The 16,093-nt window shown below is 41.7% G+C and overlaps 1 protein-coding gene across 3 annotated transcripts in view; it reads left to right on the plus strand.

The window, feature by feature from the left end:
* Window positions 1-15,553, plus strand: part of COL4A2 (collagen type IV alpha 2 chain) — a 149,559-nt gene extending 134,006 nt beyond the window's left edge. For 2 of the 3 annotated variants that reach the window (XM_037375714.1, XM_037375715.1), the window contains exons 36-48: window positions 397-471; window positions 1,083-1,190; window positions 2,154-2,261; window positions 3,538-3,609; window positions 3,999-4,124; window positions 5,529-5,645; window positions 7,247-7,408; window positions 7,544-7,642; window positions 8,314-8,460; window positions 9,066-9,182; window positions 10,001-10,192; window positions 10,568-10,854; window positions 13,831-14,280. In XM_037375714.1, the coding sequence (XP_037231611.1) occupies window positions 397-471; window positions 1,083-1,190; window positions 2,154-2,261; window positions 3,538-3,609; window positions 3,999-4,124; window positions 5,529-5,645; window positions 7,247-7,408; window positions 7,544-7,642; window positions 8,314-8,460; window positions 9,066-9,182; window positions 10,001-10,192; window positions 10,568-10,854; window positions 13,831-14,085 (1,865 nt within the window). In that variant the 3' untranslated portion in view covers window positions 14,086-14,280. Of the gene's footprint in view, window positions 1-396; window positions 472-1,082; window positions 1,191-2,153; window positions 2,262-3,537; window positions 3,610-3,998; window positions 4,125-5,528; window positions 5,646-7,246; window positions 7,409-7,543; window positions 7,643-8,313; window positions 8,461-9,065; window positions 9,183-10,000; window positions 10,193-10,567; window positions 10,855-13,830 lie in introns of all 3 variants that reach the window. The other variant, XM_037375713.1, reaches the window with a different exon arrangement.
* Window positions 15,554-16,093: the final 540 nt, after the last annotated feature.

Below are 16,093 nucleotides of genomic sequence, written 5' to 3' on the forward strand. Positions count from 1 at the left end.
GTGAGTTTTTTCTCTTATCTGAGCACTCTTTGTATTCATTACCCATCAAATGCTCAGCATTAAGTTCTGAAGAGTCTTAGGGGTCTTCAGTCTTAAAGAGTCTTCTTACAGTCTGACAGAATGATATTGTAGTTGTGGGAAGCTATGAAAAGGTTAGTACCTTTTCAGGTTAATTTCATGCAAGGTGTACTGTCCATGGATACATCCAGCCATGGCAGGGTGGGTGGTTGTTCTGGAGACTTTTATGTTTTCCTTTCTTTAACTTATTCCTGTTTTATTCTTTAAAGATGATAATTGCTGAATTTTGTTTCGTAAGTTGCAATTTCTTTGAAACGACAGGAAATACTGTTTAAAGTAAAGCTTGATTGCTCATGTGTTCATTTTTGCTTTAAATAGGTGACCGAGGAGATACTGTAAACTTACCAGGAATGCCAGGCCTTAAAGGGGAAACTGGTGTGCCAGGCTTAACAGGTATTAATTTCACAGTTGCTCTGCATGTATTACTTTTCACATACTAAAGTCCACAGAGGAAAGGAGGGGGAGCCTACCATGGGCTTTTGATGACTGTTGAGCCTGTGTTTTCATGACAGCTCCTGAAGAGGTTCATCTTTTCTTTATTGAAATAAGTATGTGCTGTGTTTACCTCTTCAACTGAAGGTACAGTTACAGCAGCAAACATCACATGCAACTCTGATAAACATTTCTATGTAAATTTTTGCCATTGATGTCAAAAGGACCAGTATTGGGCCATGATTATGGAAGATGGGATAGCAGAGTCAGGTTGATTTTGGATTGGGCTGGTTAGGTAATGTATTAAAATTTCCTGCACATGCAGTACGCTTGAACATCAGTGTCATATTCCACATAATTTGGGGAGTGCTTTTAAAAATAAATTTAATGATGGTTTGGCCATCATGTTGTGGAAAACTTCATTCTCACAGATTATGCAAGCACCTTGACTAAAAGAATGTCTTTATGTGTCAAGACCAGGACCCATTCAGTAGCCAAGTTCACGTTATGCTTGTTAGCTTAGGGTCATATAGAGATTATTAAAAGAATATACTGGTTTTGTGGTTTCCCAGGCACAAGAGGAAGCACAGGACAAAAAGGCGAAGGCGGTGATCCTGGTTTCCCTGGCATTGAAGGCCTCAAGGGCACACAGGGTGTCCCTGGCTCTGTGGGACAGAAAGGTAAAATATTCTTTTTAATGCTTCAAAGAATAAAACTGTTTAAGAAGAGAAAGAAAAATCTCTTCTCCCTCAAAAGAAAGTCATTAGGTTTTTTATATATGTTGAACATTCTGTAAGTTGGTAAAGAGTAGTGAAAAGGATGTGGAACTCGGAGTAGAACTTACTAAGAGGAAATTTCAAAAGCCTAATTCTGCTTCATACCAGTTTTATAGTGATCTTTTTATAGTGATCATGTGTCCAGTCAAAGTGTTGTAATGCTGACATACTCAGGTATTCTAATGCTGTCTCAATACTACATGGAAGTGGGCTTTTCAGTGCTCTTTTCTGCCATAAATTAAGTCAATATCCCCCAGAACCCAGTGATGAAGCCTTTGAGCCAGGCTTGTTGGCCAGCTGTGCAAGAGTACTAGGGATCTGAACTCTGGCTGGATCATGAACCCAGGGCTTAAGAACACATCTTATTGCAGGAGGATCATGAAAATGCTCTTTCAGAACAGTTGCTCCACATTTTTTACATAATTATAGGTCTTAGAAGCTCCAGCCAAGACTGGAGTAGTTTTGGTAGGTACCTCACAGGGAAACAGTTTTTGTAAGACCAGCGGTCCAGTCAGAAAGGAAAAACAGATGTGGCAGAAAAGGAAACTGAGGTACACATAAATGAAATTGCTTATTGTAACCGGCAATAGAAGTAAAATTATCATTTTAATAGGAGGATCCCACTGTATTTCGGAGCTTGTCAGAAACCTGAGGTGTTTAATTAATTGTTCTGTTACACTTTGCCTCTCCTGCCTTTGTTCTCCTTAACTTTCTCCCACTTGGATGAGCAGTGCAGTGTCATACAATGACATTAGGAGGGGAAAGCCTTCATTTTGCTACCTGGGAGAACGAAGGTAGCACAAGTCTGTGTTTTGGGCTATTGGTTTTAAGGACACTCATTAGCAATGATTCATCATTGTCGCACAGGTTTGCCGGGACTGGTTGGCCCCCCGGGGCAGCAAGGAAGCCCTGGGACACCTGGATTTCAAGGTGAAAAGGGAACTCCCGGCTGGCCTGGATTACCAGGACAAGCAGGTATTCATACAGCTTCAACTATTAAGTCACTTCCACGTGAGCACTTGCTATTGTTCTTTTGGGGTGAAGAAGAAAGGGGGCTTTTTGCAGTTCAGAGTGGCAGAGGTCCCTCTAGTAAATATTTATTCCTCTTCCTCATGAAGTCCAGGTGTGTTAACTGATTTATGATCAGTTGCTTTCTGATTTATGGCTTCTGAAGGACTGATCTCCACTGAGCTCACTTTAACTGCTGATGACCTCCCTCAACCAGGAAAACAGTTTTCAGGAAACTTTTTTCTTTTTTTGTGACAGCTGAGAAGAAAAAACAAAAAACAAAAAAAAAATGCAGCAAGGTAGTGATATACAGTATTAGACTATTATAATGTGGCATTAGATAGCAAACAATATATTTGTCCTACATCATCACCAAAAACTGAGAACTGGTCCAATTTCTGGTTTTAAGGATAAATGACTCTCAGAGAATTCTGCTATCAAAATACAGGTGATAGCTTAAAATGAAGCTGTTTGTATCACAGGATACAGAATCTCATTGGTTGCCACCTAATTCCTTAATATATTAAGTAAGCAGAATTTTTCTACAGTACGGCCAGAAATTGCCCTGCTTTTAGTAAGATTCATCTGTCTGAATCTCCATCAAATCTAAGCCAATGCAGTTATGAAGGCTGCCTTTATAGACAGTAAAGACAGAGCCAGACAATTATTTTTGTGAGGTTGAATTGTCCTCCAGAGCTCTGGCCATTGATTGGAGATATCTGTCTAGCTTAAACATTATGCTTAACACTTTGACAGGTACAAATAGGTGGCATAAATTTTACCTGTAGCAGCAGCAGCAGCTATTAGACATTTTGTTAGGGTTTTGTTGGCTTTTTTAAATGACACAGAGTCAATTTCTTCTGAAGAAAGCTTCGTCATAATCACATTTAGAGCTTGCAATTATGCCTTAATTATCTTGGTTTGAAGATTTCGGAAAACTAAATGGTTATTAAAAAAATTGTGGTAGTGAGACTGAACTAACAGCATGCTACCAGACTGATCAGAGCTATTAAAAATCTCATAGGGAGTTTATTGGACAATAAAAAAATTTGCCAATCACAAAAACATGGTGTGGTGTATTTCATAAGCTTATTGTATTAATTAACTTATGAATTCATTTGCATATAATACACAATATTTTAACACAGAATAGTGTTTATTCAAGCATTTGAATTTTTTGCCTAGGAATACATATAGACTCATAGAAACTATTAGGATAATAATTAATGCAATTTTAAAACAGGCTTGCCTGGCTTAAGAGGAATCAGCGGACTGCATGGTTTACCAGGCACTAAGGGCTTACCAGGATCGCCAGGTGAGTGAGTCTCTTATTCTGCCTGTTCACAGGCACACCATTGCGTTGGCTACGAGTTTGGTCAGTGAGATCTTTGCAATGTGACTTTAACTGTGTCACCCAAAACCCATTAGGAATGGGAGGAATTTGCTTTGCTATTATGGGCTCTGGCAAACAACTTCACACAATATATGCTGCCACACAGATGGATTAGGAAACAACTTGAAATTGTAATGTCTTTCCTCTTATAAAATTGAAGCTTCGAGGCCTTTTTTCCCCATAATGAGCCATTACAGACTCATGTATTAAGTAAATACACATGCTCTATACGTGTATGTTAGCATGCTGGTACATTGTTATGCACGGAAACATTTCAGCTTTTGTCTTAATTTTGAACAACTCCACAACAGGTCCAGATGGCTATGGCTCTGCAGGTTTCCCAGGTGCAGTGGGTGACAAAGGGGAAGCAGGAGAGCCAAGCAGAGTGGAAGGCAGTCAAGGACCTCCGGGTCAGAAGGGAGACAGAGGTGTTCCAGGTTTGTATTCCAGAGAAGATCTACCTATTATTTGTTTCAGCTGTGGGTGTCATAGATGTCACAAAATGCAGTATAGTGTAGACAGTTGTGTAGGAGAGTTCATGCTGTGGGGAAGGTCACTCTTTGGTGCTGCAGCTCTGCCAGCCCTTGCTCAGAAACTGTGGTGTGTATTGCCCAGTGCGGGGCAAGCCAGCCCCTCCAGGACAGCCTGGGTCCTTCCCCATGGTAGCAGAATCTTGTACCACCCGGTTTGCTCAGCAAGCTACAAATGCCAGTCACTACTCTCAGCCATCAGCTCCCAAAATATTTCTAATGAGGCTCCAGTTACATAAACTATGGCTTTTCTTTCTTTCTTTTTGTTGCAGATCTGTCAATGTTCACTTTTCTTCTGAAAGCCTCATTGTCCATCAATGTGTAATTGTCCCACTGATTCCTCCTGGGCTCTATTCCCATGCACCCTGCTTTACTCATACCATCACCCCTCGTGTAATGTAAGCATACAGCCTTCTGGCTCAAACCCACCTTGTTGTAGTGGGCTACACTTATCTCAGTATGGCTCACCACCGGTTATTCTTCCATCAGGGAGCAACCAGACTGATCTTATGGATGAATCAACTAATTTCAGGGGTTTTTTTTTAAAGTCTGCCAAAATTTGGCTCTGAAAGGATTAAGAACTAACATAGATATAAAATCTTACTGCCTTTGCCTACTTGGTTCAATGGCTCATTCCTGTTCTTCTGTGTTATGCTTTGTTGTTACTAACATGCTGTGCCACCTCAAACACCATTCAGAGATCAATAATTAAGCACTGGAAGAAACAGCTATTTCACTTATTCATGTTTGTTTGTCAGAATTAAATATTACAGATTTTTTTCAAAGTATAAACAAAAGGGTTTTTGTGGCTTCCTGACAACTTGAATCTACCTAAAAGAATAATCTGTCATTGGTGGGCCAGATTTTTGGCCATTTAGTAATTTTCATCTATAGAGAATTTCTTGGATTGAAACTTTTGGTTTTAACTGACCCCCCAAAATACCCTAAGTGTTTGTGACCCCTGAGTCTGCAGGACAGTGAAGAACAAAGCTGCTTTCTTGTCTGCTTCAATATACCTAGAATATTTTGAATACTTCCTATCTTGAAATAATATTTTACCTGGCAGACGCAAGACCATTAGCATTCCACACAGTGAGATGTAATTAGCTATCCAGAGAGCTTTGGCACAGAACTAGTATTTGGTTCTTTTAAGAAAAACCTCCACAACACCATCTGAAAAAATAAAGCAAAAATCAGTGGGTACTGCAGGTGTTTTCCATTTTGAAAATGCAATTCCTTAGTCTAAGGTGAGTCCTTATGATTGCAGTTGTGTATTTTCCTTGCAGCACTTCTTTCTTCTCTTCCTTTCAGGAGTCCAAGGCCCTTCTGGCATTCCTGGGCAGGAAGGATTTCCAGGGCCTCCTGGGATTTCAAATATATCAGGATACCCTGGTGATAAAGGCTCCCCAGGTCTAGACGGAGTGCCAGGTAATTCGTGGCTTGTTCCCCTCAGACAACAATAAAAGATTAAGTACAAGATTGTGCCCTCAGACAACTATAGAAGAGTAAGTACTGAGTTAGCAGCAGCATTGATACTTCTGTCTTGATTTAGTAAAATTATCCCTATTAAACGCCACACTAAAATGTATGAATAATTGTTGGACAGAACTAATGGTACATAAGATAATAGGGACAGACCTCTTAAAAGCAAAGGGCAGTTCCTCCAGGTTGTCCTGATGGAAGGGTTTGATTTACATGCAAATAACAGATTTGATCAACCAGAATTCTCTTAACAACTTTCAGATGCATTATGCTAATCGACTACTTCCAAATCAGAGGTCTGTGGCAGACTTGCAAGTCTACAGAATATTTTCTTAATCACTTACAAAATTTTCCTGTGTAAAATTACCATGCAAACTAAGTTACAGTGGAAAGTATTAGTTCATCTCTCTAAAAGTCCATGCTATGAGCCTGCCTTTCTCAAACATATGAAACAGCCACTCTGTGTGTCTCAGTATTTAAAGGCTGATACACCTGCTGCTCATTGGACTGCACAATCATTTCAAACTGTAGTGCTACTGTGAAGAGCTTATAGCAGAAGTTGCAAGTGTCCCACTATCATCTTTATGTGGTGCATGGAAATATTTTTATGTAAATGCGGCAAAAACTTACAACAGGCAAACCAGTTGAAAACCAACAAAATACCTGCCTTTCCAAATGGAAAAAGAAGGTTAGTTGGCCTACTCTGCATACTGATTCCCACTCCCCAGGCAGTCATTGGATTAAAAGATAAAAATAGAAGCAGCCAGGAGAGTGAGAACAGGAACACCACCTCCCAGCACAAATGGTGAGACAGGCATGGCTTACTCTTACTTTACCACATGCATCTTGCATTTGTATCCACATGTGATCCAGCTTCAACAGGCACCATGAGAGATGCCCCACTCAAACCCCTTGTTAGTAAGTCACTCTCTCCTCGGAAACAAGGTCCAAATGTCTTCTTAGGCAGAAGAGGTAACTGAAGAGAAACCTGCCAGGTTTAGCTTCAGGCAGTATGTAATTCTGGAAAAAGAAGCTGTTCCCATAATTCCCAAGACAGCATGAAGTAGTTATTTGTATCCAGATGTTCAGCCGAAGCACTAAGATACACAGAACAGTAAGTCCTTGGCTTATTTACCACCTGGCACTGAGTCAGGTACTCCCTGCTCTCCGATTTCTCTCTAGTTACTTGGACAATTTAGGATGAAGCAGGGAGGCAGCTACTGAAGTGGAGCATTTGCTGGGGAAGGAACAGCTCGTTGAAGGTTCTATCTCAGCAGGCACCCCACTTCTGAAATCTTGCTTGAGATGACACTGTGCTTTGTGGGAGCTTTCATGCTCTAATTCCTCTGCCACCGCAGCAGAAGGGTATGCCAGCCTGAAAGCAGGAGTAGGAGTGCTGAGTAAGCCTATTGGGGAATTATGCATTATCTCCCTGCTTAAATTAAGGAAATAAAACCTGATGCGATACAATTAAATAGCACTGTTATTTTCCGCTGTGCCCAAGTCATAAGTATAAACAGACTGCAACCTGTATGTGCTCTAAACAGGCTACCCAGGACTACAGGGGCAGCCTGGAACACCAGCTCCACCAGGAAGCAAAGGAGAAAGTGGACAAATAGGTGTGAGTGGACAAACTGGCCCAAAAGGAAGCAGAGGTGATCCTGGATCAGCAGGGAGACCTGGCATTCCCGGGTACCCTGGACCTAAAGGTAAGGATAGGAGACACTGACCTTGGCCAGAGGCAGGGGAACCTCCTATACTACAGCAGCTTTAGTAACACGACTTTTGCACTCACTTGATCTGTGTTGAAATGCAATAATGCCACCTGTCATTTTTCATTAAAGGTCAAAAGGGCGAACAAGGTGTCATCGGCTTTATGGGCACAGTAGGATTTCCAGGTGATTTGGGACCTATCGGACCCAAAGGGGATAGAGGAGTAACTGGTAAGTGCAGTCAGATGTGTGACTCGTTTCTGAACTACTCATTTTGCACCTCCACAGAGCTGATCTAGCTGGCTCTGCTTTGAGCAGGGGTCCTCTCCAACCTGCGTAACTTTGTGACCCGTGGCAAATTCCAGCGGTATTTAACATGGGTAGTCAACTTTCTGTCTTTATGAATTTATTTTGTATGGAGTGCCAACTCCAAAATCAGAGCTGTTTTCAGGATTTAAAAAAAAAAAAGAATTCCTGATCTAAACAAATCCTCCAGACTAGACATACTGGATATTTAAAAATATCTTTAAAATCCTTCACTCTGTCTATGCCATCGTGTATTTGTGTCTGTCAAAGCCCACCAAAAGATGTTGCCACACCTCAGAGAGCCATTGGCTGTTTTGGGGGGAACTTCCCAGCTTCCTGTGTCATAAATGAAGGAGCAGTAGCATCATGCTTATCTGTGTGCTATCCAAGAGAAGACAATCACCATACTCACACATGTTCCCCCAGTATAATAAATACAGCTGCTATACCCAGGGCGATGAGCTGCAGACCACAGTCCCTCTCTTACATAAGCAGCCAAGTAACAGCAACATATCTGTAGTTGAAAGCACATTCAGGAAAATAAAGGGTTGCTGGTTTTTTTTAATCAAACTATCTCATCTTGCTTCTAATCACAGGCTTTCAGGGTCCTCCAGGCTCTCCTGGGCTGCCCCCTCATCCTCCAAGGCTGGTTGCTGAGCAAGGTTCACCAGGACCCCGTGGAAATATAGGACCTCAAGGAAGCCCAGGAGATATGGGACCTCAGGGTCCACCAGGTGATCCAGGTAGGAATTGCACAGTCAGAGTGAAAGCTCAGTTTCCCTTAGCAGAGTGAGGCTGCCACAGCACTGCTTTGGCTCTCTTCCACTTTGAATTCTGTAGGTCAGAAAGGAAAGTCAAATTTTGGTCTTTCAGAGCTAGGGCTTGGCTTTCCTCCTCCCCCGAGCATTCAGAACATAAGCAAAACAGGAGAATACTTTGACAAGACTCACATAGCCAAAGCAACACCAGATATGGATCTTACTTAAATCAAGACTGAATGTCTTTGGTGGAAAAGTGCACATCCTTGGGGGCATGCTATCAACCCAGGGAATGTAGCACTAGTGATGTGTGGACCCCATGCAGCGCACCTCTTGCTACAAACCTCATCACAGGTGCATGGTGGTAGCAAAAGTGAAAGATTAGGGCTGTGTGGTCATGTAATCTTGATCCCAGCAACTTTTTCCAATGAAGCCAGTGCTCTTTGCCTGAGCAAGAACCTCAGCATCTTGCCTTTAGTGTAAATTGGTAAACCTGGCAGATAGGACCAAACATACGGAACATGTGAACAAAGGGGGTAGCACATTGATATCTCTGCAATCACTGTGCTTATAACCATTGTTGGTGCAAGGTTTCAGGGGCTCACCTGGAGAGCCAGGACTCCAGGGCAGAGATGGCATTCCAGCTCCCCCTGGCTCCAGAGGTGAACAAGGAGCAACAGGGTTTCAGGGTCCAGTGGGATTTGAAGGTAAGAGATGTCACACAGCACTTCCTTCCCTCTTTCCTGCTTCACTCCATAAATTGTTCTGTAGTTAGTACATCACTGGATGGGGAGGAGGGGAGGAGAGAGGAAGTTTCTGTTTTCACAGCTTTTTCACAAGGAACAACTAACTAACTTGTAACAGTTACCTTAAAGCACTATTTTTGGGATACGTTTCCATAGGTGTAGATGTCAGTCTGCTCTTGAGCATGCTTATTTTGATGTGAGTGTATTTGTATATTGGTTTCCTCTCAAGTATTTCAGCCTAGTGTTTTGCTAACAGCTACATTTGCGGAAATGAATGGCTGAGTAGGTGGTCTTTGGATAGATGATGTTTAAGGGAATGTGTTTGTAAAAGAAATAGCTGTGCACTTATCCAATCAAAGAGCAGAATGATTACTATCTTAATTGGCTAAGTACACAGAGAAAAAGGTTATTTGCAGAGCATAGTTTTAACTGTATGAAGCAAATGCAACCTATTAAAAAACCATTGGTTAATCTTAGACTAAGAAAACGTTTTAAAGGAAAAATGCTCATCTGTATTGTACAAAGTATGTTCAAATTCATCGTAACTTTGTATGTGCCTTTCTGTGGCTCTGATAGTGCCTGATCCAGCACCAATCTACTTCAAAAGCAACTGCTGTAATCCTAGAACTACAGCTCTTTTAACAATAACTTACCATAAGAAGAGGCATCATGCAATTAAGCTTAGTTCATCAGCAGCCTAGCTGGAATATCAAGTAGCATCAGACTATTTGTGGGTGCACAAACGTAAGTTGTATTATTTTTTCCCCTGGCTTTCTAAGGTCAGCGAGGCCGCCCCGGTAGCCCCGGGCTGCCAGGCATGCCGGGTCGCAGCATTAGCATGGGCTACCTGCTGGTGAAACACAGCCAGTCCGACCAAGAGCCAATGTGCCCAGTTGGCATGAACAAACTCTGGAGTGGATACAGCTTACTGTACTTCGAAGGACAAGAGAAAGCACACAACCAGGATCTAGGTATGTGCAGGTGTTGCTAGCAGCAGCCTCGATTCCATCTGGATGAAAATCATCCTCAATTCTCTGGATGAAACCAACAAAAATAAATAAATACACAGAGCTTAAGAGTCAGGCGGGACTTTAGTAAATGGGCTTAGGAAACACCAAAATGAGAAGATAAAAACTGTATGTCTGCATAAAGTGCCCCTGAGAGAGCTCCTGCATATCATTAGTGTTGTTCAAGGGGACCTGTAAAGCCAGGAAAACATTCTGGGCTGCAGGGTTTTACTGACACGTGTTTGGGAAGGAGCAGGAAACTGAAAGCATGCATTGTCTTCTGTAAGAATGATTGCCATAATGTCTTCTTTTTTTTTTCTTCTTCTTCTCTTTTAACAGGGCTGGCTGGCTCATGTTTGGCTCGTTTTAGTACTATGCCATTCCTCTACTGTAACCCTGGGGATATTTGTTATTATGCAAGTCGAAATGATAAATCCTACTGGCTCTCAACTACAGCACCTCTTCCAATGATGCCTGTGGCAGAAGACGAGATTAGGCCATATATCAGCCGCTGCTCCGTTTGTGAGGCCCCAGCTGTGGCAATTGCTGTCCATAGCCAAGAAGCTTCTATTCCTCACTGCCCTGAAGGCTGGCGCAGTTTGTGGATCGGATATTCCTTCCTTATGGTATTTGTTCTCCGGTGTCACGTTTTGTGTGGCGCTGGGTTTTAAGTTTGAGCCTTAGATACTAGGAATGCTGCTCTGTTTTAGAGCCAGCAACACCAAAACCATGCATCGTTCCAGAGAACGAGGGAACTACAAAACTAGTTTCTAGGATAAGCAGAAGAGGAGAAACAAAATTTCTGTGAATTGCAGAGAAAATTGCCTCTTGTCAGAATAGCATCTGGAGTCCTTACTTGATGTACAAAATAGTGCCTCAGAGTGAGCAGAACACAGGGACAGCTGTGGATTAACAAATAAAATTGCACTGAGATACGACAGTAGCCTACAAAGCATTTTCGCAGCTAGATTGGGAGGTACTTATGTACATCACTATTAAGAAGCTAATCTGGAGAGAAAAGAAAAACCAAACAACAAAACACTTCCCCTTCTTTCGGAAACTTAAAATCACTGGTGTTTGGTTGAAGACTTAGAAGCCAAAGTATTTCACCTAGGCTGGAAAGAGAGACAGCCTCCTGTTGTTTTTAAAATTAAACTTCATTGTTGTAACTCAAATGCCAACAAGAACTGAGCTGTATAAGCCATGGGATATAGGATCTCTTAGCTCTTGTGATCTTAAAATTAGGAACTGGGATGTTACAGAAAAGCTTAGCATTAGGTGTGCCATGGAAGACCTAATGAAGGGCCTGACCTGCTTTTCTTGCAAGAGTGTACAGAGGGATCGTGTCAGTGCTGAAGGGCTTAACATGGTAAAGAGCAGATAGAATGTCAGTGAATGATCTGACAGATGCTTCTTTTTCTGACTTGCTTGATGCACATGAGAGTCAAAACCTGCAACAGTATGCCCATGTTTTTAACTTACTGAAGACTGGACTGAATGCTCAAGTAAATGGTGTTGGGGAAAATAATAGGATTTCTCTGGCAGAAAACATCATAGAAGAACAGTCATCAATCTTACCTGCAAACCATTTGTTTGTCAAAAGCCAAAACCTTAATTTTTTCAGAAAAAAACATAAAGGGAAATCTGATAGTTTTCATTTAGTTACAGAGAAAAAAAAAGGTTTTGAGAAGGCTGGTTGAATTTTTGACGAGCCCTATGTTTGACCTTTCTTCTGCTTCTATAAAAAGCCCTGATACCAATCTCATAGTTACTTCACAAGAATGCCAAGGATTAGTTAAATGTTTGCAAAGCCCCATGTAAACACTGAGCATTGTTAAGAGCGAAATTGTCACCTCAGCAGGAACTTTGTGCCAGGACAGAGTCTGCCAGCACTAAGGAACACACAGTGAGAAGAGTTCACATTTTCCCAGCTAGCATTTAGAGCAAATTAAGTGTTTGGTGTATGCATTTTTGCTTCTTAGGCAACTGTGGAAGAAGTGCAGCACACTTGTGGCTATCTCAGAGTACACATTGCTTTACTTCCTTGGCTTAAATTTGTCACCTCCTTCCCCTGAGTAAGGTACAATCATGAAGGCAGTCACCATGGCCTCCTGCCCAAACAGCCGCAGAAGTCACTAAGAGTTCCTGTAGCAAGGGCACTCCACTAACATGCATCTCATAGAGTGGCACAAGTGTTGCAGAAGGAAAAAAGGCCTGACCTATACAAGAAGAGACATTATAGGCGTACCGTTGGAGCTCGTACACTGAGCGCAGGAATGCCAGTGTTCATCCCAAGACTGTCAGGCAGGTCTGCTCCCAAGCCCGGGCTCAAACAGCAAGTGCGGTTCCAGCTCCAGCTGCAAAGGCCTCAAAGCTGTAATAGTTTACGCTGCTTCCTACTGACTTTGTTCTTGTGGAGGGATGCTAGAACAGGTTTGCTCCTGAACTTCATACCTTAGCAAATTCTGCAAATTTGTAAAACAGCTGGTAGGCTGCAGGTGGGGGGGGGGGGAGCTGTTATTTTGTTGGTTGGTTTTTTTAAACAACTATCTAAACCTCAGCAACATGTAACGCCAGCCGGAGATCAAGAGTCCCTCCTTCTGTTAAAAGGTGGACACTTCTGTTACTCATTTATACAAACACAATGGGCCTCTCACAGCATAATCCAAGCCGGTTACAGCTTACACTTTTATAGCATGTTGTTTATTAAAACATAGGCAGGCAAACATATTGGGTGTGCCCAGACTTCTTCCTACATTTGCAAAACTATTTAGCAACTTTATTTTCCAGCTGCTTTCTTTTATACTTCAAATTCCTTCCGTTTTTAACAGAAAATTAAACGGCTTCACTTAAAAATGCAGCTGTACAGCTCTTAAAGGGACAGAGGTAATGCCTGCTTTGTTAGCCATGCTTTTGACAGAAGAAAAGTAACATTCTGATCATTACCACAGTATGTGTCAAAGGTAACAGCTGAGTGGTGTAAAGATGCATGATTTTGGTGTAATTTGCTATCAAAGAATGTGCCATAGAGGGAACTAGTTATTGTATAGAAGCTAATTTTGTTTCCACACTGCTCCTCACGTGCGATGCAGAGTAAGATAGACTTCATAATTAGGGAAATTCAAGTTAAGTATATGGTAGAAAGTTCTCAGTGAGGGAAATCAGAGGAACAGGTTGCCCAGAGAGGCTGTGGAAACTCCATCCTCTGAGTTACTAACAACTCAAGAGTGCCTTGGGGTAACCAAGGGCAACTTAGGATTCAGCCCTGCTTTGAGCATGGAACTGGCTGAAGTAACCTCCAGTGGGCCCTTCCCACCTAAATGATTCTCCAATTCTAAGACTTCCAGCAGTGAAAATCTTAACTATAGAAAAGGTGTTTGTCAGAAGATTTTAAAGTGGCATCAACATATGAGCTAGCTCCTTCGTATAGCTAAAGCATAGCCCAACCCCTAAGCCTTACAGAGTCGCAGGATTAACTGGCTGTCTGCTCTGGAGATGAGAATTGGGAGCAATTCTAGTGCTTTTCCTCTTTCCCACATATAAGGTTTAGACAGCATTGCCTGAGGTTGTACTCTGAACGCTCCTCTCCTTGTCTCATTTAGCACACTGCTGCTGGTGATGAAGGTGGAGGACAGTCACTGGTTTCTCCTGGAAGCTGCCTGGAAGATTTCAGAGCGACTCCTTTCATCGAATGCAACGGCGCACGCGGAACCTGTCACTACTTTGCAAATAAATACAGCTTCTGGCTCACTACAATCGACCAGCCCTTTCAAAGCAAGCCTTCAGCAGATACACTCAAGGCAGGACTCATCCGAAGCCATATCAGCAGATGTCAAGTCTGTATGAAAAATTTATAGAAGTCTTACACAGTATAAGGAACCTGCTTATCATGTAGTTCTTATACAGTGGAACCTTCTATGATGGTTAGACATTTGAATAAATCATGTTGGTGCTTTTTTTAACTTATTACCTCAAAAGCTGAATGAAAAGTTAATTTTTTACAATGTCTGTAAAAGCAAATTAAGTGTAACACAAATTAAGTCTAACACACATCTAGTGCTGTGTTGTCCTACTATACAGTATATATACACATTTTTGCTAGTCTTAACATTACATCATTTGCCACATGATACAAATACTCGCAGTTTTGAAACACCCAAAAAACTGCAGTAATGAATGGTTACCTTGATCAGATACCCACCACATTTACGTAAAGAGAATATATGTATCTTTTCTATTTACTGTATTTTTCACAACACTAAACACTAACAGCTGCAGTTCTGTAAATTAACACAGGGTGATCAAAGTGCTAAACCCTTGCAAAATACTGAAAATATACTCTGGGAAGTGCTTATGTCCAGCATTGAAACCCAACTTTGATTTTAGTATTTTATGCTTGGGCATTTCAAACACACCTAAAACAATCATCTTTTTATGGTATTCGTTTTTTTCAAGCCTCACCATGCTTTAGCACTTAACCACTGGCAATAGCAGAGAAACCCACAGGCCTCCTCAAAATAGTGACCACAAAATTCAACTCTTCCTATTTTGATTAAAAGACTATATGATGAAGATCAGCATTTTATTTTACAGGCTTGATGATTTTATTCTAGATATACCCCAGGCCAAAGGATCACTACAAAGGTCTCTTGCTCCACTGTGTTGTGGATGTTCAGCTGGGTCACACCACCCACACAGCAGCAGCACTGATTGGCTTTTGCATTGCAGCTTTTCCCTTCTGATACCAAGCCACTCATCACAAACAGTTTTTAACCACTTCTTGTTGGAGCAGCTATTGCACATGTTAGGTTTTGCAGGAGGACATACTGTTTGATAATACATGACCTGCAAACGCAGAACTTCCTGACCTGCCAGTTGTCCATCTGAAGGCGTGCTGTCCTGGCAGCTGGGGACACGTGGCAATGGGATGACCACCATTCCAACTTGTACACAGCCATCCTTGCAAAAGCAAAGAGGAAGGAAGCAAGGCATTTATTTGGCACCATCTTTCCCAAAGGGAACTAGGTTACTGCATGCCAGGCTTGATAAGTGGCCAGAACGGCTAGCTCTTACCTTCTGTAGAAAGAAGCAATTTAGCCCCAAGTTGTCAGTCACCACTGCAAGGGAGGGATCAGCTGCAAATTTCCAAATTTTACATAGTGTGATTATTTATTGGAATTCTTAAAACTGAAATCAAAGAGACTTTTATACCAATGACAGCTGATTTTTCAACAGTTCACCTCACTCCCGCTCCAGGTGCTTCTTGGCTTCTGTAATTACATTCCATCCTCACTGTATCATAAATAAAACCTGTTTTTTTCTACACCTTGTTCACTGATGATTTCCATTTTGTAAACAGTGGCTTTCTATACAGTACATGTGGACTGCTCCGTTGAATTACTTTGTCTGCACCTAAGGAATTAGAAAAGCACTACCCGAAAACTCCTTCCACTCAAATTCAAACTCTTCAACCAGGAATACAGTTGTTTATTTCGTGGCCCTTAAAAAGATTCAAGAGGGAAGCTCCGTTTCTAAAATTGCTTGTTTAAGCTGAACTATAAATAACCATAATGAGCTTGAAATCAGCTCTCTGGCCATGCTGGAGCTCTGAAAGGCAGCCCTCAAACAAATTAATCACACTAGTATTTGTTTCAGCTAAATAAAACAGAACTGAAAACACTGCAGTCAACACAAGCCAAATCTATTCCATGTTCACCAATTCTTTTAAATGGCTGTAACAAACATCCAAGAATCAGCAACTTACCTCTTCCAGGTGCTGATAGACGTCAGTGGTCATGGGACGATCACGCAGTTACCACTTGTGATTTTTACAGCACGCAACTCTGGCAATACAGCATATTCAGT

Source organism: Falco rusticolus, chromosome 2, assembly GCF_015220075.1.
Source record: "Falco rusticolus isolate bFalRus1 chromosome 2, bFalRus1.pri, whole genome shotgun sequence".
Lineage (NCBI taxonomy): Eukaryota > Metazoa > Chordata > Aves > Falconiformes > Falconidae > Falco > Falco rusticolus.